The sequence below is a fragment of the Phyllobates terribilis genome, unplaced genomic scaffold, assembly GCF_046119375.1.
Source record: "Phyllobates terribilis strain yellow unplaced genomic scaffold, ASM4611937v1 Scaffold_3__8_contigs__length_932513732, whole genome shotgun sequence".
NCBI lineage: Eukaryota > Metazoa > Chordata > Amphibia > Anura > Dendrobatidae > Phyllobates > Phyllobates terribilis.
In genome coordinates, this window is record NW_027362763.1 from 402,510,598 (window position 1) to 402,537,227 (window position 26,630).

The following is a 26,630-nucleotide window of genomic DNA, read 5'->3' on the forward strand; positions in this document are numbered from 1 at the left end:
GCTTTTTAACTGCAGCAGCTTTAGTGGACGCTACTGGAGCTGGAATTACCGCGGCTGCTGGCATGAGACTTGCCCTGCAATAGATCCTTGTAAATGGATTTAAAGTGTATTCATTCAAATTAGAGAGACAATTTAAATTAAAAAGCTTAGAGCTGCCTCCACCACAGGGGGGCTCGCTCGACCCACCAGCGGACAGGCACCAGTATTGGGAGAGGGGGGCTGGCCGTCAGGGTTCACCGCGGCTCTGGCACAAACCCAGCGACACGGAGGTGGCACGGGCAGGAGCGGACTGGCCTTGTCGGCTTCTCACTTTTTGGATTTTAGAAGGGCATGACATGCCTATATCTGTGTCTCCCCCTCCTTTTACTCCTCCACCTCTTTTATTTTCGCATGACTATATGTACTTGTCACTTTTCCATGTGTTAGTTATGTCTTCTGAGCAGTTTGTCAGCTTTTGGACACCTTTGAAGGTGTTTTCTATGTGTTTCTATGTGTTTTTGTTTGCCTGCCATTGGTTTTAACGGTGTTCGAAGGTGTTCGATGAACAGTTCGACGAACAGTTCGGCGAACACACGGGTGTTCGACGAACCGAACCGAACTCGAACACTACGGGGGTGGCTCAACACTATCAACGACATCTTCCGTGACCTCCTGTACTCCTGCGTAGTGGTATACCTGGACGATATCTTGGTCTTCTCTCCGGATCTCCCCACACACCGGAGGGATGTTCGTCAGGTCCTGCTTAGGCTTCGGCAGAACCACCTCTATGCCAAATACGAGAAGTGCCTCTTCGACCAGACCTCCCTTCCATTCTTGGGCTATGTTATCTCCCAGACAGGTCTGCAAATGGATCCCGAGAAGCTCTCTACTGTCCTAAAATGGCCCCGTCCAGAGGGATTGAAGGCGATACAGCGATTCCTGGGCTTCGCCAATTACTATCGTCTTTTCATCCCACACTTCTCGTCCCGGACTGCTCCCATATCTGCGCTTACCCGTAAGGGGGCAAATCCCAAGGTATGGTCGCCTGAAGCCGAGGAGGCCTTCCTTTCCTTAAAGAGAGCCTTCGCCTCTGCCCACATCCTGCACCGTCCGGACTGCAATAAACAATTCTACCTGGAGGTTGATGCCTCCTCCTCCTCCGGAGCGGTATTCACCCAAAAATCTTCTACCGGGAGAATGGTAACCTGCGGCTTCTTCTCCAAAATCTTCTCCTCGTCTGAGCGCAACTACTCCATAGGAGACCGTGAATTGCTAGCCGTCAAATTGGCACTGGGGGAGTGGCGCTATCTGTTTGAAGGGGCTCTTTACCCGGTGATCATCTACACGAATCACAAAAACCTGGCAGATCTCCAAAATGCCCAGAGAATTAATCCTCGCCGGGCCCGGTGGTCGTTGTTTTTTGACGGCTTCGACTTCATACTTCATTTCCGCCCGGCGGACAAGAATGTCAAAGCTCATGCCTTGTCCCAGTCCTTCCTGTCCTCCGATCAAGAGGAGGAGCCTACGCACATCATTGACCCCTCCAAGGTGATGAATGTGGCCCCCTTGGATCTGACTCGTCTTCCACCCTGTAAGACGTTTGTAGCAGTACCAGATCGGGAGAGGGTGCTTCACTGGGGACATTCTTCTAAACTAGCTGGCCATGCTGGCCAAAAGAAGACCTTCCAGCTCATTACCCGGCATTACTGGTGGCCTACCCTGCGTAAGGACGTTGTAGACTTTGTCGCGGCCTGTTCATCCTGTGCCCGTAACAAAGTTCCCAGACATCTACCAGCTGGCCATCTCCTGCCCCTTCCAGTACCTGCTGCTCCATGGCAGCACATTGCAATGGACTTTTTCACCGATCTTCCTGTTTCGGCCGGTTGTACAGTCATTTGGGTGGTTGCTGACCGCTTTTCTAAAATGGCCCACTTCATTCCCCTGCCTGGTCTCCCATCTGCACCCGAGCTGGCTAAAGACTTTATCCGCCACATCTTCTGTCTCCATGGCCTACCCCTCCACATCGTGTCGGATCGTGGGGTTCAGTTCACCTCACGCTTCTGGAGAGCCACATGTAAGCTGCTAGACGTCACCCTGGATTTCTCCTCCACTTACCACCGACAGTCCAATGGTCAAGTGGAGCGGATCAATCAGATCCTGACCAGCTACCTCCAGCACTTCGTTAATGCCCACCATTCGGATTGGGTGGATCTCCTACCATGGGCCGAATTCTCTTATAATAACCATGAGAGCGAATCCTCTTCCAAGTCCCCGTTCTTTATAGTCGGTGGCCAACATCCCCGGATTCCAGTTCCTGTCTCCGCTTCTGTGGCCAACCCTGCCGCGCAGTCTCTTGTCAGCGAATTTTCTACTATTTGGGAGAGTACCAGATCCGCTCTTCTTCTGTCCTCCGAGCGGATGAAGAGATATGCTGATAAGAGACGTCTGGATCCGCCTCAATTCCGTCCAGGAGACAAGGTTTGGCTCTCTTCCAAACATGTGCGGCTCAAAGTACCCTCCTACAAGTTGGGTCCTCGATTCATTGGACCCTTCGAAGTCCTCAGGCAAATTAACCCAGTGGCCTACAAATTAAAACTCCCGGCCACCCTACGCATTCCCAACTCCTTCCACGTATCCCTCCTCAAACCCGTTGTCCTTAACACTTTTTCCGACAATTCAGGTACTCCTCCTACTCTGGTTTCTGCTGAGAACGTCTTTGAAGTGGAGAGTATCCTGGCCACCAAGAGGGTAAGAAGGAGAACCTTTTTTTCTGGTGGATTGGAAGGGGTTTGGTCCTGAGGAAAGAACTTGGGAACCCAGGGAGAACATCAACGCTCCGCTTCTCCTTGAGAATTTTCTCTCTGGCCTATAAAAGGGGGGGCCTAAAGGGGGGGTAGTGTAGCATCGGCATCTCTGCCTCTTGCTAGGCAGAGACGCCATCCCTCTCACCTTCCTGTTCAGCTCATGGCATCCTCCAGCGCTCCTTCCCTCGCTGCTGCCGGCGCGCGCTCCTTTCCGGGCACTGTGCTTAGGGCGCACGCACACCCCCCTCTCTTAAAGGGACCGCGCGCGCCGTCCTAAGGAGTCCCCGGCCAATAGCCGGAGGACTTCCCATATATAAGGAACCTCCTCCAAAATGGAGGTGCCCGAGCAAAGTTGTTGCAAAGCATACTCACCTCTGCTTCAGCCCTCAGGTTCCGTTGCCAGCCTGACTACCAGTCCTGTCTGCCTGCTTGTCTTCTCTTCAGCCCGACAGTCTGTCTCCTGCATCCGCCAGTCTGTCTATGGGCAAGTCCACCTGCGGACCAGGAAGCACCTGCCAGTTACCTGCCTGCAACCTGCCGTACCTGCTAGCCCGCTCACCTGGGAGCGCTCACCTGCTACCCACCTGCTAGCCTACCTGGAGGCTCCGCCGTCACTTGCCGTGACCACCTGCCTGCCAGCCAAGAGACTCTTACCTGCTCTGCCGTCACTTCCCGTGACCACCTGCCTGCCTGCCAAGAGACTCTTACCCGTTCTGCCGTCACTTCCCATGACCATCTGCCTGCCAGCCAAGAGACTCTTACCCGCTCAGCCGTCACTTGCCATGACCACCTGCCTGCCAGCCAAGAGACTCTTACCTCCTCTTCCGTCACTTCCCGTGACCACCCGCCTACTCACCCAGAGACTGCTACCTACTTGTTGTGTCCACCCGCTACTCCGGTCAGTCCCAGCTACCTGACCCGTGGGAGCCACCTGCTCTATTACAAGGTCGTCCCCAGAATAACACCTGCCCCTCGGGGTCCCTCCTTGTTCCAAGGCACAGAGGTTCCACCACCCGGCCCCGTTACACAAAGTTATTAGATGTAAATCAAATCCAGACAACAGAGCATAATAAATTTAGAGTGGGAAAAAATACTCACCCCACTGCTCATCCACTACTACTGTAGTCCCTCTGTATGGTCCTACGTAAAGCTCCGTCTGACCTATTCTTCCTTTGGCATGCAACATTTGGCATCTTCATTCTTCATTGGGACTTCCAGCGCTGAGTAGGGCTCTGACGACACGTTATGCATCACCCCAGGTATAGTCAGTTCCTCAAGCAACGCACATCATGATGGATGACGTTACGAGGGGAATTGTGATGTTACAAATCTACTCTGCACTGGAACCCTGGTGCGATATGAAGATGTCAGACATCAGATATTGAATCAAATAAGAGGCTAGATAGAGCTATGCAGAGGACGGGGAAGAGAGCTGAGACAGACATATTGGTATTGGGAGGGCAGAGGAAAGATGTTTAGAAGCATTTATTTATTTTTTTTTTACTCCATTCCAGCCACCATTTTGATGGGTTCACTTAAAGAGTAACACTTACATGTCAGATTCACATGAATCCACAAATTTTGGTAAATTCTAAAGTGCTTAGATTCATTTAGAATAGATTCACTCATCTCTAGTTACTATATAACATATACGTTTGTATATTTGCCACATACAGTATGAGGGCTAAGTCTGAAATAGCTGTATTCAATTTGAGACAATAATGTTAAAGAACACTGTTTGCGGTGCACAGACAGCCTCCGGAATAATTTGCAATTTTCTGTCAATGATTTAGCTGCAGGCTCTGTTGGCCATGACAATTAACCCCTCCACAACCTAGAGATTTTCCATTTTTTTCTCCCCTTCTTCCAAGAGCCATAACTTTTTTATTTTTTTTATTTTTCCATACACATAGCTGAGTGAGAGCTTGTTTTTGCAGGATGAGTTGTACTTTTTAACGTCACCATTCATTTTATCATGTAATGCACTAGAAAGCAGGAAAAAAGTATGTTGGAATTGCAAAAAAAAGTGCAATTTCACAATTTGGGTTTTTTATTTACCATGTTCACTATACGGTAAAACTGACTTACAAGTATGATTCTCCAGGTCAGTATGATTACACAGATACCAAACATGTTTAGTTTTTTTTTAAGTGGGGGAAAAAAATTGGAAATTTGTAAAAAAGAAAGTTTGCTTGTGTCGCCATTTTCTGAGACCTGTAATGCTTTTACATTTTTTGGATATGGGACTGTGTGAGGGTTTATTTTTTGCACTCGGAGCTGACATTTTTACTAATACCATTTTGGGGTAGATACGATAATTTGAAAATTTATTTCTGGTATTTTTTTTTTTCTCATTACAGCGTTTACCAATCAAATGCATTTATTTTATATCTTGATAGATTTGCAGCGATACCAAATATGAGTATTTTTTATTTTTTTGGGGGTGATTGAACTTTTTTTTTTTTCAAAACTTTTTTTTACTTTCGACTTTATTTAATAGTCATTTCTGCTATACATTGCTATGCACAGCTAAATTCACAATCTCCTATGATTGCCGGCTAAACGCTGGCTTTCACAGGAGTATTTTACAGACAGACATGGGGGGCATCAGCAGTCCCCTGGCTGTCATGGCAACCCATAGGTTCCCTGCAATGACGTCACAGGCGCGCCGATGTTTGAGTGAAATGACATACCTCCCAGCCGGCATGTATTAAATGCTACTGTAACAAATTGACAGCGGCATTTAACCATTTAACAGAAATGGGCGAGCTTCGCTCCACCTGCAGCTGTTAAAAGCACATGATGGCTGGTTAAATCATAAAATTACAGTAGATAGATGCATGGCACTCCGTGGGGTTGGTGCACAGGTAGGAGTCCATTCCACATAGTAATTATAAAGAACCCGGCACTCAAAGATGCAAATATTGAAAAATTTATTATAATTAAATTATGCAATCCACTGATCACTGTGTGACATTTCAGTCATGCAATAGACCGTCATCTGAACAGATTGCAGTTATCAGGGCATGTGGGACATAAAGCTTCAAAAGACAGTCCTGTGTAATCGCAAGTTTGTGCTGGAGGAAAGCCCACAATTGAAGGCTAGTTAACTGTTCTAGTACTTTATATGCTGCCTACCAAGTGGCTCATGCAAGTGACGCGCCCCCTGGGCCGTGGGGTACTCGGTAGCCGGGCCTGTCATTGCTAGGAGAGATGTCACAGTGGCGGTGACCCGGTCCGTGACCCAGGGCGGTCAATAAAAGGGGTTTTAAAGAAAAGGATTATAGTTTTTATGTTTAATGTTCATGACGCCACCTGTAGTATGCGGCTATATGGAGCCGCCGCTGCGGAGCAGGTCCTCTGGAGCTGTTGGTAATGCAGCAGAGTTGGTTCAGCTCTCCACAGGTGAAGCTAAGCTCCAGGGCGTTGCTGTGGTGATTATAGATGAGGTAGATGTTGTTGTGCAGTGTGGTGCAGGGGATGATGGTGCAGCAATAATTCACAGAGACAGTGGGGGGCAGTCTTCAGGGTTTACTCACGATTATCACGTTGCTCCTGTTTACAACTACAGATTATAACCACCCACGTCGTCCTGCGTTCACCACGGGAGGGGTTCAGCAATCCCGCAGGTAATTCAAGAGCACTTAACGGGACCCCTTTCTGTGTGCCTTTCTCAGTCATCTTCCTGCGCTGGCTCTCACCCTCCTGCCCTGCGCCTCGCAAACAGTGTCCCAAGCCGGTAACCTCAGATCTTGGCGGGCAACCTGGAGTTCCCTGGATCCTTTATGGCTACCTTTTTGGCGATTAATTGCGGCTGTGGCAACTACACCCTGGAAATGTAGAGGCCTCCGGTTTCTAGCTGAATATTGCAATTCTCACTAGTTAGGGGCCGGTCCCCTCTGAGGCCTGATCCTTCCACTCCTGGTAGATTCGGGCGTACGAGTGGCCTCCAGCACTTCCCGTACCCCTAGGATCCACTTTTTCCTTCTGGAGCCTTTCTCCCTGCTCCTCTCTTCCCTTCAGTCTCTCTTCCTGGGCCTCTCTCACTCAGGCCCGCTCCTCCTGAGCAGAGCTCCTGCAGAGCTCCTGCTCCTTTCACTGTCCTCCTCTGACTGAACTGAACACACCCAAGATGGCTTCCCCTTTTTATATCCTCCTTCTCAAGTTCTCCCCTAAACTACTTCCTCCACCCACACCCACTAAATGGTTCCCCCTCTCTTGGTTCCCCCCACTCCAGCCAGGGACAGGGCTCAGCAGCGCAGCAGTGCATCTTGCCCCTCCTGCTGGTTTGGAGTAGTGTAGTGTTGAATGCTGGTGTTTGGGTCCTGGGCAGTACTCCATCCTTACCTGAGGGTGGGATACCACACCTCTGGGTGAGATGCAGTACCTCTGTGGTGACTGAACCCGCAGGGGCGCCACATAAGCGCTGCTTAACCCCTTCACGATCTTTGATGTACAAGTACATGTCAAAGGTCGTGAAGGGGTTAAGCAGTGCTTACATAAGCCACTTGGAATGCAGCATATAGAGTACTAGAACAGTTAATAGGCTTCAGTTGTGGCAGTAAAGAACAGTGTGGATGATTTACATAATGGCAGCTGAGTACATTATGATTTTAGATAATGAACATACCCCAACTAAACAATGAAGAATGTCAACTGTCTAAAAGTTTAAATTTACATATATGCCCTTTACAGCTTGTTGTTTTAATGATTTTAATTCTAATTAGTCATAATAGAGCAGAACAACAAAATTAATGGAATTAATGGAATCAACACCAGAGAGATCGACTATGACTATGTAATCCAAAAACAACAAAAAATGGGATAGTAGTTTCCAACAATTTAATTATTAGACTCAATTAAGAGCCATATCATAAAATGTCAATAGTAAATAGCAAAGAAATGTACAATAAACTCATCAAATATTCACCAACAAAATGCAGATTCATAAATATTGAGCAACGTCAACACGAGTCCATTGTCATGTCAAATGCTACAAAGAGCATTTGTGATTCATTGTATTTCTGTCCTCCCTTTTATAGCCATCATATCCATAGAGGGATGTCAAACAAAATCCATTTCCCACAGGTTCCTATGTGAAAAAGAGTATATCAGGAATATTGTATTAAATTGATATAATGACAAATTGTATAACATTGCAATTCAAGAAAAGTTTAGGGGGACACAACTGTTCCATGTATCTACAATTTGTCTTTTAGCCACAAACCATGCATTATTATATTTTTCAAAATATTACATCATTTACTATTTATTAACAGATTCTCAAAATTTAAATGGCACTGCTCCCTGCCTCCCAACTTCCTGTTTGCATGGGGAGCTGTGATTTTTGAGATTGACATGCCGCCGACCCAAACTAGTGGCACTTCCATGCTGAAGGCAGAAGCAGATTTTACTCTGGACTCGGCAGCATCAAAGGAGTGCAGTGACACTGAAGATTTCTAGATCCAGCAGTCCAGCAAGCTTCAGAGCAATGCTTTCAAGCTCTAAAGCAAAGAACTTGTAAATGTGTGCTCCTTGCACGGGGTCCATCCACCTCTGATAGACTGCCGCAGTGGTGGTAATCTGGGCAACATGCAGTAAACAAAGAATTAAACATCGCTCCATCTTGTGAGTGGAGTGGATTTTTTAGCAGAAGTAAATTTCAATGTTATTAGTTTTTATTAGCATTTCACAATTTTACCTATTTAACAAGATAAGACAATAACCCCTTTAACCAGGAACGCTGGTAGAATTGACAATCTTGTAGTTAAAACCATAAGGCAAGTATTGAAAAAAACAAGTTACTGAAAACTATTTGAGATTCTGCGAAGTTTATGAACTCAGTTCAATTCTATTATATTTGATCATCCCTGTGATCGGGTTAGAAATTAGATATTGTAAATCCCGCTATAATTTGCTCAATTCTTGTAATAAAATAACTTTATTATAAAGTAGTAATAAGATAATTAATTGTATTCAATTTTTCCTTTTCTGGTTTTGCTTTAGATAATTTCTCGGGGAGAGATTGTTTATTTAGGACACGAGAACTCTACTTTACTAACCCTAATCCCTGAAAGCTCATGGACTCCAGAAGCATTCCTGATTGTGTACCACGTAATGAAAGATGGAACAGTTCTGAATGATGTTACCACCATATCTGTCCATCCTAACTTCGACAACAAGGTGAAAATTACTATGCTATTAACTATAATGTGTTAAATGCTTTTTGCATATACAAGTGGAATGGTCCATTCAAATATGATTTGTAGAACCAAGCATCAAGAACAACCTTTTATAAGACATCTCCCTTCATCTTTTATTTTTCAAATTTTAATAATGTTAGAACATAATAAACTAAGGCATGTTCACCTGCTCTAAACCCTGGAGATCCAGTGCTGCCAATGTGGTAGTTTTCACCAGGACATGAAGCGATTATGTCTCGTGCTTCAGTCATCTGACGGCGGAGGTCTGTTATCTGCATCAATTAGAAAGTGGTCCATTGGCTATTGCAGCCAATCATGGGCTTCAGTTGGAAGAATTGTCATAAAAAGTCATTAAACTTTGTCATGAACTATGTTGTAATGTATTCCTGTTATCTACTATTGACATGTAATACAAAAAAAATGAAAAAGTCTGACTGCGAATCAAACATCTTAAATAGGTTTGTCCATTTTAGATTTTTGTGTCGTGGAATAAATTACAAGCCAATCCATTTGATAGAGTCTCTCTGATGATCAATGTGACTGAGCCAAATTCATTTGTTGGACTTTCAGTTTTGGATAAAAGTGTAAAGTTACTTGGGGATAGACAAGAAATTACCACAAAAAGGGTAAGAACAATTTATTTTCTGGAAGTACTAATATTGTAATTCAGACTTTGTCTATGAACAAAATCACAATTTTAATAATTGTAGTAGATAAAAGGGTTGTTCTTTAAGCTAAAAGTCCTTTATAAATACCTTATCTTTAAGTCCTGCTATTTCCTATATGTATTTTTTTTTACTTTATTTTATGCAATGTTTTGCTTAAGATGAGTCTCAAATGGTTCATCACAAGAGGGTGGGGCTGCACTCACTTCTCTGCGGAGTCATTCACCCCTCCTGCAACTGGATGCCATCTGGGGATGGAGCTGTGGGTACTTACCACAGCCACTGTCACCGCTATCCTATGATGACAGTAGAGGTGATCGAGAAGTAGCCACATCTTCAGTCGCTGCTGCCATCACAGTCACTTTTTCCCTGAAAAGAATCATCATCAGGGGGGCGGTCATAGAAACAATACGAGTGATTCTGCTCTGTGATGATGTTTCGTGTGTGAGCGTTTCTGCTGTCACTCACCCTGCGTCTATCACCACCACCTCTGATGATTAATTTCTTGGAAAGAGACTACAATGTTACACTGTGATGGCGGTGGTGACTGAAGATGTGATCACTTCTTGATCACTTCTACTGAACCAGGATGTCATCAGGGGACATCAGTGACAGAAGCTGTGGTAAGTGCTCAGTGTGCCGGCCTCTGAAAAAGTCCTGTTTCAGAAAGAGTGATAAATGCTACAGAAAAGTGAGTGGAGCCCCATTCTCCTGTGAGCTCACGTTTGAGAAGTTAAAGGGATTTTCCCACAAACAAAAGTTAATTTTAAAAATTGTCTGTGTCTGACCGTGTACGGAACATACCACATCTCCTGGGCAGGGGAGGAAGCACAAGACAATACAGACATTACAGCAGAGGATCGCAGAGGATTCATTTTGTGAGGTAAAACATTTCACAGCCCGTTTTTAAACAATATTTTACCTCCCAAAATGAATCCTCTGCGATCCCCTGCTGTAATGTCTGTATTGTCTTTTGCTTCCTCCCCTGCCAGGAGATGTGGTTTATTCCATACACGGTCAGACACAGACAATTTTTAAAATTAACTTTTGTTCGTGGGAAAACTCCTTTAAGGAAAGAAGACAAATATAGCAGTTAGCAGGATAGGGAGAAGTGTTAGGAATTTAATAATAAAGACAACTACAAAGTGGTTAGGGATTAAAGATAGATATATATAAAGGGTTTTATAGGTATTGAACCACCCCTTTAATACATAACTAATGAATACAAAATCAGAATCATAAAATGCCTTATAACATAAAGTTACATGCAGACAGAATTACAACAGGGAGTGTTTTTTGTAAATATTTATTTACTTTTTTACATTTTCTTTTGTAAATCAATACGCTGCTTTTGCTCTAGGTATCTGATGAGCTGAGAGACTACAATGCAATAAATCCAACACAAGTCACTAGTCCACATCAAGTTTTTGAGGTAATATAATTTTTTGTTATATTAACAGTTATTCTACAAAAATATCATTTGAGAGTTGATAATGCTGCCTGAAATAATACACTGCTCATAACAATAAAGGGAACACTTAAACAACAGAATAAAACTCCAAGTAAAACAAACTTCTGTGAAATCAAACTGTGCACTTAGGAAGCAACACTGATTGACAATCAATTTCACATGCTGTTGTGCAAATGGAATAGACAATAGATGGAAATTATTGGCAATTATCAAGACACCGTCAATAAAGGAGTGGTTCTGCAGGTGGGGACCACAGACCACATCCCAGTACCAATGCTTTCTGGCTGATGTTTTGGTCACATTTGAATGTTGGTTGTGCTTTCACACTTGTGGTAGCATAAGACGGACTCTACAACCACAGAAGTTGCTCAGGTAGTGCAGCTCATCCAGGATGGCACATCAATGCGAACTGTGGCAAGAAGGTTTGCTGTGTCTGTCAGCATAGTGTCCAGAGGCTGGAGGCGCTACCAGGAGACAGGCCAATACACCAGGAGACGTTGAGGGGGCCGTAGGAGGGCAACAACCCAGCAGCAGGACCGCTACCTCTGCCTTTGTGCAAGAAGAAACAGGAGGAGCACTGCCAGAACCCTTCAAAATGACCTTCAAAAGGCCACAAATGTGCATGTGTCTGCACAAATGGTTAGAAACTGACTCCATGAGGGTGGTATGAGGGCCCGACGTCCACAGATGGGGGTTGTGCTCACATCCCAACACCGTGCAGGACGCTTGGCATTTGCCACAGAACACCAGGATTGGCAAAGTCACCACTGGTGCCCTGTGCTCTTCACAGATGAAAGCAGGTTCACACTGAGCACATGTGACAGACATGACAGAGTCTGGAGACGACGTGGAGAGCAATCTGCTGCCTGCAACATCCTTCAGCATGACCGGTTTGGCAGTGGATCAGTAATTGTGTGGGGTGGCATTTCTTTGGAGGGCCGCACAGCCCTCCATGTGCTCACAAGAGGTAGCCTGACTGCCATTAGGTACCGAGATGAGATCCTCAGACCCCTTGTGAGACCATATGCTGGTGCGGTTGGCCCTGGGTTCCTCCTAATGCAGGACAATGCCAGACCTCATGTGGCTGGAGTGTGTCAGCAGTTCCTGCAAGATGAAGGCATTGAAGCTATGGACCGGCCGACCCATTCCCCAGACCTGAATCCGATTGAGCACATCTGGGACATCATGTCTCGCTCCATCCACCAACATCACGTTGCACCACAGACTGTCCAGTAGTTGGCGGATGCTTTAGTCCAGGTCTGAGAGGAGATCCCATAGGAGACCATTCGCAACCTCATCAGGAGCATGCCCAGGCATTGTAGGGAGGTCATACAGGCACGTGGAGGCCACACACAATACTGAGCCTCATTTTGACTTGTTTTAAGGACATTACATCAAAGTTGGATCAGCCTGTGGTGTGTTTTTCCACTTTAATTTTGGGGGTGACTCCAAATCCCGGCCTCCATTGGTTAATAAATTTGATTTCCATTGATGATTTTTGTGTGATTTTGTTGTCAGCACATTCAACTTTGTACAGAACAAAGTATTCAATGAGAATATTTCATTCATTCAGATCTAGGATGTGTTATTTGAGTGTTCCCTTTATTTTTTTGAGCAGTGTATATCCGAAGTTGCTCAATAAATATTTTGTAAATCTCTTTTCAACAAAGTGTTTCTCCGGGATTAATTTTTCTTGATGTATAAGTTTGCAACTATAACAACCATAGCAATACCCAGCCTTCCCAGGTACAGCGCCAATTTGATGCTGCTTAGATCATTTTTGATAGTCTGCAGCGGTGACATCATAACTACAACATCTGCAAGCCTAAACAATAAGCCTGGACAATTCCTTAAAGGGGTATTCCCATCTCCAAGATCCTATCCCATTATGTAGTAGGTGTAATATTAGCAAATATCTCCAATTAGAAATGTAATATAGTATTTTTGATTCCCTATGCCACTTACCTCATGTGCAGGCATCGCATGACCTTAGGTATCCACGGTTATGTCCACTGATAAATTCACAGTTAGTTAGCTAGTTGCTAGTGGTCATAACCATGGATACCTAAGGTCCTGCGATGCCTGCACATGAGGTAAGTGGCATAGGGAATCAAAAATACTATAGTACATTTCTAATTGGAGATATTTGCCATTATTTTTATTACACCTACTACATATTGAGATAGGATCTTGAAGGTGGGAATACCCCTTTAAGTATCAATAAGCAAATTGTGAAAATATACTGTGTTTTTTTTAAATGTGGTTTACAGTCAGAAGGCCTATGCATATAAATGAAAAAAACTGACCGGCATATCCAAAACAGAAAACCTGTGTGTACAGGTGCTTTCTAAGAGTAGCCATCTCCATATATAACGAACAAATAAACTAGCACTCTGTAACGCTAAGTATGCAAACATGAAATGTATGAAATTTGAAAGCAATACTGCTCAAGAAAGTAGAAATAGTTTTTTTTTGTTTATATGCATAGGCCTTCTGGCTGAACACTCCGCCTATAAGCCACAGGTGGTTTTAATTACAGCAGGATCTTCCCTTCCCATACACATGCCGACTTTAGTCTCTAAGAGAGGATACACATTGGTAGTGTCCTGGTAACGATAAACACCTTATTGTGGCTACCAGGTACACATGAATTGGCCAATTTATGTGCTAAGATTGCTCAATTATTTCTATTTTCTTGAGCAGTATTGCTATTCAGAGTTCATATATTTCATTTTTGAAAACTTAGCATTATAGAGTGCTGCTTCATTTGTTAGTTATGTATGGAGATGGCTACTCTTAGTAAGCACCTATACACACCAGTTTTCTGTTTTGGATGTGCCGGTCAGTTTTTTCATTTCTTTGCACTGACACAGTGCTTTTGGATACTTTACTAATCTGTTACCAAATGGTAACTCCTCTAATAATGTTGCAGTTCGGTAATTGCTTAGTAATGTATGCAGCATTACTGGGTTAGTGCTTTTTCTCACAACCATCAAGTCCATTTTGCTTTGCCAGATCCCACAATCTGGAAGTTCAGATCTGACCTTTAATAGAAAGTCGGGTCCTTTAGAGCGCCAATAAGGACTCTTATGACCCTCTGTTAATAGGTGATATTTGATAAAATCACCAGTCTCAGGATGCCCACATTTTCATTAAATAAAAAAGGCAGCCCCAGACTGGTGATATATATAGATATATGTTCTGCTAGGGAATTTGTTAGCAAGATTTCACACTCCAAAACTATGTATATGCACATGTAGCGCTTGTGCAGACAAGTTCAGCCATACCTTTAGACAGAAAGTCCTTTCTCAAGCCTTCACCAATTCAGCCCTATTTCCCCGCCCAGCAAAGATTCTCTTGCTTGACTGACAGTTCTTTTGCTTGAAGTTATACAGCAACTGAGCTGTCATTCATGTAGTAGAAGGCAGCATTGGGTGGGGAATAGAGCTGGAGTGAAAATGGCTTAAAAGTGCTTTCATGGTGCTAGCACTTCATTCAGCCACATTTGCACATTGATTGAAATGCAGAATTCTCGGTAATGGAGGAACAGATAGCTAAACATTTTTTTGGGGGGGTTTGCTGAAGTCATGCTGACAGATTTCATTTAAGTTTTGTGGCCTGTTAGACAAATGTAAAGTCTCTATTGGGGCATTTAGCTCTTTTAATAGATGTATTTAAAAAATACACTATTCTGGCAGATATCTGGTTAATTGAACATTATTCTTATTTTCAGCGTATGCATCCGGAGCTTAAAGAGTGTAAATGTAACAATGAAAAGACCCTTAGTCAAATAAATGCTAGGTGTATGCAACTGTGTACTTGTTAAAGAATCCATCAAATAGAAATACAATTACATACATTTTAATAGTATACATTACATTTTTAAAGGCCACAAATGTGTTGAGAAGCTAGCCTAAAATCAGTCGTTTTTGAGCAATAATGCTAAGCAGTAATTGTTGTGTAATTTGAAAAGTACAAGGAGCCCCTAGATCAAGTTCACAGTTTCTTTGAAATACAATGATTTGAAGTATCCAAGTTGGTTTAAATAAATATTATAAAATATTGGCTACATATGAAGAATGATGACTCTATTTCTTAGTAAAACTAATTGGATACATAAGTGTCAGAAATATGTGATTAATGTAATAAAAAACATCATTCAGATTTGACTGATTTCACTTAGCTCACGTTGCTCATTGTTACAGTACGTCAGTTACTATGCAGAATCACACTTAGTCAAGTTGAGTAATAGATAATGTGCCTCCAAGTTAAGGTTCTCAACAACTTCCCTCTCCCCAAAACCATTTATATGACTGAATAGCCCTGTAAAAGATAATCAAGTTGATCCCTTTATGACCCCAAAAATCTGCTATAGCAACCAGAAATTGTGTATTGAAATTTAGTCTGGAAGTACATTGTGGAGTGATGTACTTTCTCAGTTTCTGCTTTGTTTCCTAACTTGCTGATAGAGGCTATGTACGCACGATGCATATTTGAAGCCAAAATTTCCTGAGCGTTTCTGCATCTCCTTGGCAGGAAAAATGCATGCAGATTTTACATGCGTTTTTGATGCGCTTTTTACATGCGTTTTTTGAAGTGTTCAATGAATGCTTTTTGGAGCTAAATAAAGTTATTTGGGATATTGCTTAAACCCTTGGATTACCATAAGAATTGGAGTGAGTATATTGGTTCATTTAAATGATTAAAGAATGTGTCTGTTGTATTTCAAATAATGGGTTTACACTGTGTCTGTGTGTTTATTTAACTCTTTACTTTACTTAAATTAAGTTTGGTCATGAAAAGGTCTGATTGACACCTTGACATAACCAAACAAAAGAGCTAGGTGTCAGCTTGTCCCATTCACCCACTCTTTATTAGCATTTCTAATCACGGAATTTATGCATCAGCTGTGAGCTGCTATTCTTAGCCTGGTAAGGTGCCATTAGGCAAACATGGTCCCTGACCAATATTACTAGCTCACAGCTGGTTTGTTAGCCCCTACATCCCCCTGATTAGCACTCAGCAATGCTTTGGACACAACGTATTTTTGTTGCGTCCAAAACGCAGTGTTCTAATGCCGCACATTTGTTGTCAGTACATGTGAATCCACCGCATATAATGACACTTCAATCAGTCAAAATCTGCAGCGGAGACTAACATGTCCGCTACAGAAATTGACATGCTGTGGGTGAGTTTGGGTACGTGGCCATGATCCAGAGCCGCTGCAGTTTTGGGAAAACCGCTGCGAAACCACATGAAAAACGCTACGTGTGCACATAGCCTAACAGGTCAGTGATCACTGAACTAAAGCAAATGACCTGTGAATCAGCAAGGAGAGGCTGCTGATTTAGTAGAGTCTGGGTTAGCTGCCCCCCTGACCATTCGATAGTTATGCTACTGAATTATCCTATACATTATAGCAAATGCAGAAAGTAGTGCTATAATTATGGTGAAAGGCATTTGTGAATTAGGAAACAGGATCAATTGATTTAAAACCAGTAGAGGGTAAAATGAGCATTTCATGGTGACATATATAAGGTGTCTTTACATATAACTTCTCAATCAACCAATGAATGATCTTTGGGTTGCAATGTCTGAATGAAGAAAGTGATCAGAATAATCTACGCTGTTGGCAGGAATAAGATTTCTCGTGGACCTTTGTTGCTGTCCAATATAGTATTGTTACCCAATGAGAGCCATGTGCTGGCAGCAAAGCTTACTGTGAATATTGGTATGAGCAGCATTTCCATAAATGTTTACGACAAAGAAAACAATGAGGATCATTGATAAAATAATGGTTTTATTGGTGATGTATTCCAATATTCGCACTGGCCAATTATTGTGACCATCACTACAAATGGGCAAATTCTGATTATAAGTGACTGGTGTATCCGGGCGTTTATGTATTTTATAGATCTAATTTTTATCAAATCTGTAATCATATATTAATTAATCTTTGTAGCTCTATCATACATTTCGATAGGAATAATATTTCCATTTATGGTCATTCTAATAAGTGCATTTTTTTCATAGAGATGTAATATTGGAGTGCTTACTGATGCCATACTTGAGAAAGAAGAAGATTATGACTTATGTAAGTGTTAAAATTAGTTTGTCAGTTTTTACTCTGAAAGAATAAGTGATACTCTACTCATTCTTTGCCCGAGGTTTAGAGGAGTGATGGTTAATCCAGGACTTCTGTCCTTAAAATTGGTGGAATCGTAGTGGTGAAATGCCTACTACTATGATATTTATTGCATTTAGTTTCCTATAGCTGTACCTTTAATGCCATTGATTGAAATAAACCCTTTAAATAGTTTAATGCTAGTATAAAGGACAAAATGGTAAAATGGTTCTCTGGCCATATGTTGACTACAGATTGATTGCCTCACCATGAGACAACCAATCTGTAGAAGGGTACAGAGAAATCTCTCTGAAATCTTCTTGTCGATAGTAAGGATTCAGCACCCAAGCATCAATTAAAACAAACTATTTTCTGTATTACAAATCTTTTTTTGACGTAAGCTAACATTTATTGTCAGCACTTCTCACTAATTTTCTAATATTGATAAGGGGAAATGGGAGGAGAAATTGGTCTTCTATCCAAGGAACAATGGAACTTAATTCAAAAGTTTCTCTCCATGAAGCTAAAACTATCTCAGTTGTTTCTCATACAAAGAGTGTATTAATCACCAAGCCTGCTGCATTAAAGTGGTTAGCACCTACAGTATATACAAAGTCTATAAAATGACTCCTCAAGCAGATCTAAGAATATGCATGCTTGATCTCCTTGTAGATGCATTTGATTTTCTGCATCTGTTAATATTTCCTACACTTTGTTTCAAGTGAGAAAGTTGCTGGCTCCAACTGTCAAATAACATATCTGAAAAAAATGTACAAAATGTAATGCTATGCACAAATTATGAAAAGGTTTGACACCCCCCCATGGGTTCCTTCCAGCAGTGTAAGTATTTCATCTAAGGTGTCTCATTCAGGATCAGGCCATACCATTAATGTCCGTCTGGCGTCACCCTCTAGTGCATTCAATGCTACCTCTGCTCGCACTCCAGGATCAAATTGCACATTTTAATCACACTGCACCCTTTCTGTACAATCTTGCAACAACATGTTTTTACCATCATATTTTGGCAAATGCTGTAATAGCACCCCAGCCTTAAGGTATCCCGCCGAAACTGAAGCAGTATCAGGCGTGTTCAGTACCTGAGCCCGGGCCACTGCCGAGAAGGGGTTGTCTCCCTCCATGTCCCCATCCAAGGCAATCGCTGTATCCTGCCGACTATGCCAAGCTGTAGACCGTGTACCGGGGCGGTGTCTCTCAGAATACAGTGGGCTGAGAACAAAGGATACTACCAGACAATTTGTTAGGGAACCACTTTTTACTAGGAATAGAAATTGGGTTACCCCGGCAATGCAAGAAAGAAACACAGATAAATTTCACACACACCTAGCCCAGGACTGCTAGTATCCCTGCACTGCACAACCGACAGGCCCAGGATGTACTATAAGATAAACTATAATGCGGTAGCCATGAGTTACCCAGAGCAAGGATGTAATCAGATGGGTGCAAGAGACAGACCCTGCAGTGGTGCAGCTCAGAGATTCACAAACTCAACAATTTTCTAAGATTACTATTTTGTTATGCTCTCTATACACAAGCTCATTCATTGAGGGGAGTATTTAGCTAAGGTTCACAGAGCCCTATTAGCAAACAATGTTTCTAACTGAGAATCTATATTTGGCGCCAAACTCTCTCTAAAGTCTGCGTGCATTCTCCCACCGGGATCCCTGTGATGGGGCCTGAGCTCAGGACTTACCGGCTGTTAACTGATCACTGAAAAGGCTGCCTGATTGTCCGTTTAGCTGGGAGACTGAGGAGTGGATCCTGAGCTTGTCACAGGAGCACAGTTTTAGCCTGACAGTCTAGCAGAAGGCCATTCACGTCATAGCAGATGCCTTGGGGGGAATCCAACTCTGCATCCAACCATAGTCATCCCCCTAAAGTAATTCTTCTTCTCTGGCAGGTGTCACAGGCAAAATTATACCTTTCCTCAAAGTTTCTGCTCAGCTCTCAGCACACTGCACACACAGAGCTTCAGGATCCCACACAATTCACCTGCTCTGTCTACTTCCTGCTTCCACTGACTAAAACACCATCAAGTCCACCATAGAGTCCCTTTCAGAAGCAACAGAGACCTCTTGTGGCCGGAATCCGACACTGCAACAATGTAAAAACATTCCCATCTCACAGAAACTACTACCTTTGAAGGCTTGATAAAGGGATTGGCAGTTGGAGGACCATTTAACAATAACAATGGTTATTCTCCCTTTGCCAGTCAATAATAGGGTTATGAGTGCGAAGCCAAGGGAGACCTAAAACCATAGTGGTAGGAAGATCCTGTAAATAAGTGTGCCTCTTCCTTATGCAGACAACCTGTGGAGATAGATACTGGTTCAGCGGAGCGATAACCAATACTCTGGTCAATGGGAGGATTATCAAGAGAAGATAATGGTATGGAAGCATCCAAGGAGATAAGAGGAATAGTGATGAGCGAGCATGCTTACCACTGCTCGGTACTCGCTCGAGCATCTCAGTACTCGAGATGCTCGGAGCTCGCCGAGTACTTTCGAGATGCTCGGCCGGGAGCTCGGGTCCCCTCCCTGTATGTTTGGCGCTATTTAGAGCACCAATCATGCAGGGATTGTCTGCCACTCACTGTAATGTCACAGCCATAGTGGTTGTGGCATTACAGTGATTGCCGAAATCGATGGGAACAGTGCTAACAGTGAAACATGAAAAGCCGGTAATTCATCAGCGGCATACACCGGTACCCGACAATTTAGAACAGAAAGAATAGAGCATCACACATAGATTAGATAGATAGAAACATGTCAGTCACATATATAATAAGTACAGTGACAGTGTTGGTTACTGTACTTGTTATTTAGTGTTAAAATAAAGGATTTATTAAAAAAAAAATAATAGTGTTTTCATGCACCTGTCTCTTTAAAAAAGCCGGCCGGCAATTCATCAGCGGCATACATCGGTACCCGACAATTTAGAACAGAAAGAATAGAGCATCACACATAGATTAGATAGATAGAAACATGTCAGTCACATATATAATAATTACAGTGACAGTGTTGGTTACTGTACTTGTCATTTAGTGTTAAAATAAAGGATTTGTTAAAAAAAAAATTGGCATGGGGTTCCCCGTAATTTTAATCTCTAGCGGAGGTTAAGCAGACGGCTGGGGCAGATGTTTGAATCCTGGGAAGGGGGTAATACCTACGAAGCTTCCTAGGCTACTAATATCAGCCCCCAGCTGAATACCTAGCCTTTACTAGCTATTAAAATGGGGACCCAAAAAAAAATGACGTGGGGTCCCCCCTATTTTAATAGCTAGCAAAGGCTAGGCAGACAGCTGAGGGCTGATATTAATAGCCCAGGAAGGGTGCCATGAATATTGGCCCCCTCTCAGTCTAGAAACACCAGCCGTCAGCCGCCCCAGAAATGGCGCATCCATAGGATGCGCCAATTCTGGCCCTTAGCCTCGCTCTTCCCACTGCCCTGTAGCAGTGGCAGTGGGGTAATAGGGCTGGGGTTGATGTCAGCTTATAATGCCAGCTGACATCAAGCCCAGGTTAGTAATGGAGAGGCGTCTATAAGACACCCCCATTACTAACCCCATAGTGAAAGTTAAAAAAAAAGCACAAATACCCAGAATCAAGTCCTTTAATTGAAATAAAGACACAATGCTTTAATGTTTAAATTAAACTCTACTTACCGTCACGCCAATTCCAGCTGAAGCCAACGATCTCCTGCAATAAAAGTAAAATAATTAACCAACCTTATCCTTACCTTTCCATGGTTCCCAGGACGGCTTCAGCTCTGCTACATTGACATGACAGGCTGCGGAGCGCAGGCAATGTCTCTGAAGGATGACAAGCTGGATGGCAGCGTTCTGCTACCATCCAGCCTGCCATCTCAATGCCGTCCCAGCGTGGGAGAATTCTCCTGCTCAAGCGGTGATGTCATTTGCCGGCACCACATGCACAGGAGAATTCTCCCACACTGTCAGTGACGTGCATGAGGTGAGCTGAGTTCATTGGACATGAACTCGGCTCATCTGGATGTCGTCACAGCCAGACACTGAGGAGCTTCACTGAGGAGCTTCTCAGTGTCTGCGGCATGGCAAGCTGGATGGCAGCGTTCTGCTACGATCCAGCCTGTCATGTCAATGTAGCAGAGCTGAAGCCATCCTGGGAACCATGGAAAGGTAAGGATGAGGTTGATTTATTATTTTACTTTTATTGCAGGAGATCGTTGGCTTCAGCTGGAATGGGCGTGACGGTAAGTAGAGTTTAATTTAGCACATTAAAGAATTGTGTCTTTATTTCAATTAAAGGACTTGATTCTGGGTGTTTGTGTTTTTTTTAACTTTCACTATGGGGTTAGTAATGGGGGCGTCTTATAGACGCCTCTCCATTACTAACCTGGGCTTGATGTCAGCTGGCATTATAAGCTGACATCAACCCTAGCCCTATTACCCCACTGCCACCGCTACAGGGCAGTGGGAAGAGCGAGGCTAAGTGCCAGAATTGGCGCATCCTATGGATGCGCCATTTCTGGGGCGGCTGACCGCTGGTATATCTAGCCTGGGAGGGGGCCAATATTCATGGCACCCTTCCTGGGCTATTAATATCAGCCCCCAGCTGTCTGCCTAGCCTTTGCTAGCTATTAAAATAGGAGGTACCCCACGTCATATTTTTTTGGGGTCCCCCTTTTTAATAGCTAGTAAAAGCTAGGTATTCAGCTGGGGGCTGATATTAGTAGCTTGGGAAGCTCCAAACATCTGCCCCAGCCGTCTGCTTAACCTCCGCTAGAGACTAAAATTACGGGGAACCCCACGCCAATTTTTTTTTAAATAAATCCTTTATTTTAACACTAAATGACAAGTATAGTAACCAACACTGTCACTGTACTTATTATATATGTGACTGACATGTTTCTATCTATCTAATCTATGTGTGATGCTCTATTCTTTCTGTTCTAAATTGTCGGGTACCGATGTATGCCACTGATGAATTGCCGGTCAACTTTTTTAAAGAGACAAAAACACTATATATTTTTTTTAATAAATCCTTTATTTTAACACTAAATAATAAGTACAGTAACCAACACTGTCACTGTACTTATTATATATGTGACTGACATGTTTCTATCTATCTAATCTATGTGTGATGCTCTATTCTTTCTGTTCTAAATTGTCGGGTACTGTTGGATGCCGCTGATGAATTGCCGGCCGGCTTTTTTAAAGAGACGGGTGCATGAAAATCGGAGGGCACTAGTGTGTTCTGAGTGCTCTGCTATGTTTTTCATGCACCCTCCTAAATACCCTGCCTGCCTGTCTGCCTATATATTCTGCCTGCCTGATGTTTAATTGAGCACTGTGCCCATCGATTTGGACAATTTTTGACCTTCTGCAGACCGCCGGGGGGGACCGCCAGAAAAATGCTAGAGTTTCCCATAGACTTACATTGCACTCGTTGCTCGGGTCGAGCACCCGAGTATTCGAATGTGCTCGACCCGAGCTTCGAGCACCCGAGCATTTTAGTGCACGCTCATCACTAAAGAGGAAGCTCTAATTGCTTGGCCACAGCAGAATTAAAAAACATCTCAGCCACGTACTCAACAAAAGCATAACCCTCCACACTCTTACCGCTAAACGTGATTACAATAGGTAACAGTAATTTTCTGCTAGGGGTACCTGAGCACCTAACTAGGGATCCCCATACCCGACTAGGCTTGGTCATTTCGTCCCAGCTCCAGACGTGGACATTCATGAACTAGATGGCGCAAAGAATTGCATAGAAGACACTGTCGCCAACGCCATCCTTGCTGCCTTGACTCCCAAGAGGTACCAACTCCACCAAGCTGTATGCATTCTCCCTCAGCCTCAGGACCAGCGGAGGGTATGGATGAACTCCGCCCAAGGGAAACTTTCTCCCGACATCTCTCCCATCTTCTTTGATCAAGTAGCACAGCTAAAGGAAGGTACTATGAAGAGTGGTATTGTTCCACCCATTCTCTATGTCCCACCTATGAAACTGGAAGCAATAGTCCTCTGCAGTGAGGTCTCGCTGACACAATGCCTTAAGCTGGGATTCAGCTAAGGCCACCTGGTCCGGTTCATCATGAATCTGCCCCATAGCCTTAAAAAATTCATCCATTGACGAGAGTATGGGTGAACCTGAGGGTAATGAAAATGCCCAAGACTGGGGATCCACTCTAAGAAGAGAAATAACAAGACCCACCTAAGTACCTTCATTCCCAGAGAAAACAGGGCAAAGTTAGAAATATAATTTGCACCCCTCCTTAAAATTATTAAATTGTTTCCGATCTCCCCCCAAGAAATCAGGCAGCGGCACCTTAGGTTCTATGGGAATTACCCTCCGCAGCAGGACTGGGGTTAGAACTTGCCTGTGTGGGGGAACCCCCTTAGCCAAGGTCTGGCTGTGCTGCTTCTCAGTGCCTGCCAAATCCTGGAACATTCCCAGAAGACTCAGCATCTGGTCAGTAAGCTGCTTGACCGGATCCATTTTTTTAAATTTATATGTATATGGCTGTATATTATGTTATGCGCTAACATAGAGAGACCCAACAAGACTGGCCCCAAACCAGCAAAGGCTCTGCCACAGATGCACTTGGCACAAGCTGCCCTGTTAGGCAAGCACTCTAGGGCTGGGAAAACTCTTCATCCAGCTCCCAGTAAATGGAAGGGGGACTTTGGCAGTGGCAGATCTCTTCCCAGGCCCACTGTCGCCAGACAGCTGGCATCTGGTGACTTGGTTGATAACTAGTCAAGAACCAGATGAGTACCTTTGCAAGAACCTCAGGAAGTGTAGCCGGAAGATAAAATGAGAAAACCCCTGGAAAGATAGCAACACTACTGCTAGCACCACTCACCACCACAGGACATAGGAACTGCAATAAACAGCAAAGGACTGAGCAGGGAACAGGGTTAAATAGCCCACCTAATATCAAGTGTTTAATACCTCCCAATCATCCCCACACAACTACTCCCTGCTAGCTTGCACAAAAGAATGGACACAATCCCACCACTGCCTAGTTCCAGACACAGCAGCATCCTGCTTTGCCTGGCAACCAGGGAACACAGCATCCCATGTTCCCTGGGCAGAGAAACCAGTGAGAGACACAGCGTCCCGTGTCCCCACACATCCTACAACACCAGAATGCAATGCTCAATAAGATTGGGATGGTTTCCTGCATGCATAGTAGCTCCACCTCCAGGGTAACGACAATGGCGGAACCTGCGACCAGAGTAGCATAGCACCAGACCTGATCCATTCCCAGGTGGGAGCACAGAACCAAAATTATTAACAATTCTGTGTTGTACCTGTGGTTTCATAATGCTCACTATACCCCTGGATAAAATCCTTGAGGGTCATAGTTTCCAAAATGGGTTCACGTGTGGGGGTTTTCCAGTGTTTAGGCACAACAGGGGCTCTCCAAATGTGACATGGCATCCGCTCTCAATTCCAGCCAATTTTGCGTTCAAACAGTCAAACAGTGCTCCTTCCCTTCCAAGCCCTGCCGTGCACCCAAACAGTAGTTTTCCCCCACATATGCAGTATCAGCATTCTCAGGAGAAATTACACAACAAATTTTCGGGTCAATTTTCTCTTTTTATCCTTGTGAAAATAAAAAAAATTGGGTTTAAAGTAAAATATTTGTGAAAAAAAGTTAAAGATTAATTTTTCCTTCCTCATTGCTTCATTTCCTGTAAAGCACCTGAAGGGATAATAAACTTCTTGAATGTGGTTTTGAGCACCTTGAAGGGTGCCATTTTTTGAATGGTGGCGCTTTGGGGTATTTTCTGTCATATAGGCCCCTCACAGTCACTTCAAATGTCATGTGGTCCCTAAAACAATGGTTTTGTAAATTTTGTTGGAAAAATTAGAAATTGCTCGTCAACTTTTAACCATTCTAACTTCCATACAAAAAAAATTATGTTCCAAAAATTATGCTGATGTAAAGTAGGCATGTGGGAAATAATATTTATAAACTATTTTATGCAACATAACTCTCTGGTTTAAGGGCATAAAAATTAGTTTGAAAATTGGGAAATGTTCAAAATTTTCGTCAAATTTCTGATTTTTTCACAAATAATCGTAAGTCGTATCGTACAAATTTTACTACTATCATGAAGTACAATATGTCTTAAAAAAAAAACTATTTCAGAATCAGTGTGATCCGTTCCATAGTTATTACGATATAAAGTGACACTGGTCAGAATTGTAAAATTTAGCTTTAAGGTCAAAATTGGCACCGTCACTAAGGGGTTAAAATACTGTTTGTTTGTTTTTCCTATACCATGCATGATTTTGCTCCTGAAAATGGAAAATATATGGATCTTTGCAAATAAAATAGATTTGACTAAAAGAAAAAAAACGTTTTGGAATAGTGTCGCTTATGTGTTTAGAGCATAAAATGTATCTTAACAATTTTAGTATATGCTTAAACTGATGTTCTGGGTAATGGATACTTACCTTGGACATAATGGTTTATTTTACATAGTAAATTAGATATAGTTTTCACAAAACACTAATACCACTACTTACATTTATGGAAAATATTTCAGATTTCATAGTCATTGTGTATGACCAATTTTGTTCTAAAAATGTTATCTAGAATTTGAATATTTGACTTTCAATTCTATGTGTACAGGGAACATTTCTATTCCTAACAAATGCAAATCTTAGATCAGTGAATAAATACATGTGTTTTCTGATTATTATGAATTTCATATAAATTTCATATATATATAAAATATGAATTTCATATAATTTCAGAAAATCTCAATTTCTTTTGCAGTACTGAAAACACATTATGACACTAGAATGGACTTGCCAACCTGGCATCCTATCAATTTTGGTGGATCCCGTAAAAGATCTTACTTTCCAGAAACATGGCTGTGGGAGAATATTAATACAGGGTAAAATGTAACAGTGCATTGCATGCATCTACTGTTTATTCTCAGACAGTTATATATTATAACTGTATGTTATGACCCATAATGTAAATAACAGATTATTTTTTATTTTTTTTATTTTTAGTCAAGACTCTTTCATACAAATAGACACTGTTGTTCCAGATACCATCACTACTTGGATCACAAAAGCATTTGTAATTTCTGAAAATTTAGGATTTGGAATCTTGGAATCCCCTGTAGAGGTAATTCTAATTGCAAAGAGATCATGGGTTAATCTTTGTGTATATTCTGTAATCTATAATATGTCCCTCTGTCTGAAGCCTTTATAGACTGCGCAAGCGCGACACACCTGTGCAGTCTGGCTCCAGACAGAAGAACGCATCGATCCGTTACAGGTAAGAGGATTGTATTGCGCCGGAGATCGCGGTATACATAGCCACTGAACGCATACTGTGATCTCTGGCACCATACTT

General features: G+C 42.9%; 1 protein-coding gene across 1 annotated transcript in view; it reads left to right on the forward strand.

The window, feature by feature from the left end:
* LOC141259484 (CD109 antigen-like) overlaps positions 1 to 26,630 on the forward strand; it is a 329,051-nt gene that overhangs the window by 180,609 nt on the left and 121,812 nt on the right. Inside the window, exons 14-19 of the mRNA XM_073675569.1 lie at positions 8,790 to 8,966; positions 9,460 to 9,612; positions 11,012 to 11,083; positions 17,156 to 17,216; positions 26,040 to 26,160; positions 26,282 to 26,399. Coding sequence (XP_073531670.1) covers positions 8,790 to 8,966; positions 9,460 to 9,612; positions 11,012 to 11,083; positions 17,156 to 17,216; positions 26,040 to 26,160; positions 26,282 to 26,399 — 702 coding nt within the window. The remainder of the gene's footprint in view (positions 1 to 8,789; positions 8,967 to 9,459; positions 9,613 to 11,011; positions 11,084 to 17,155; positions 17,217 to 26,039; positions 26,161 to 26,281; positions 26,400 to 26,630) is intronic.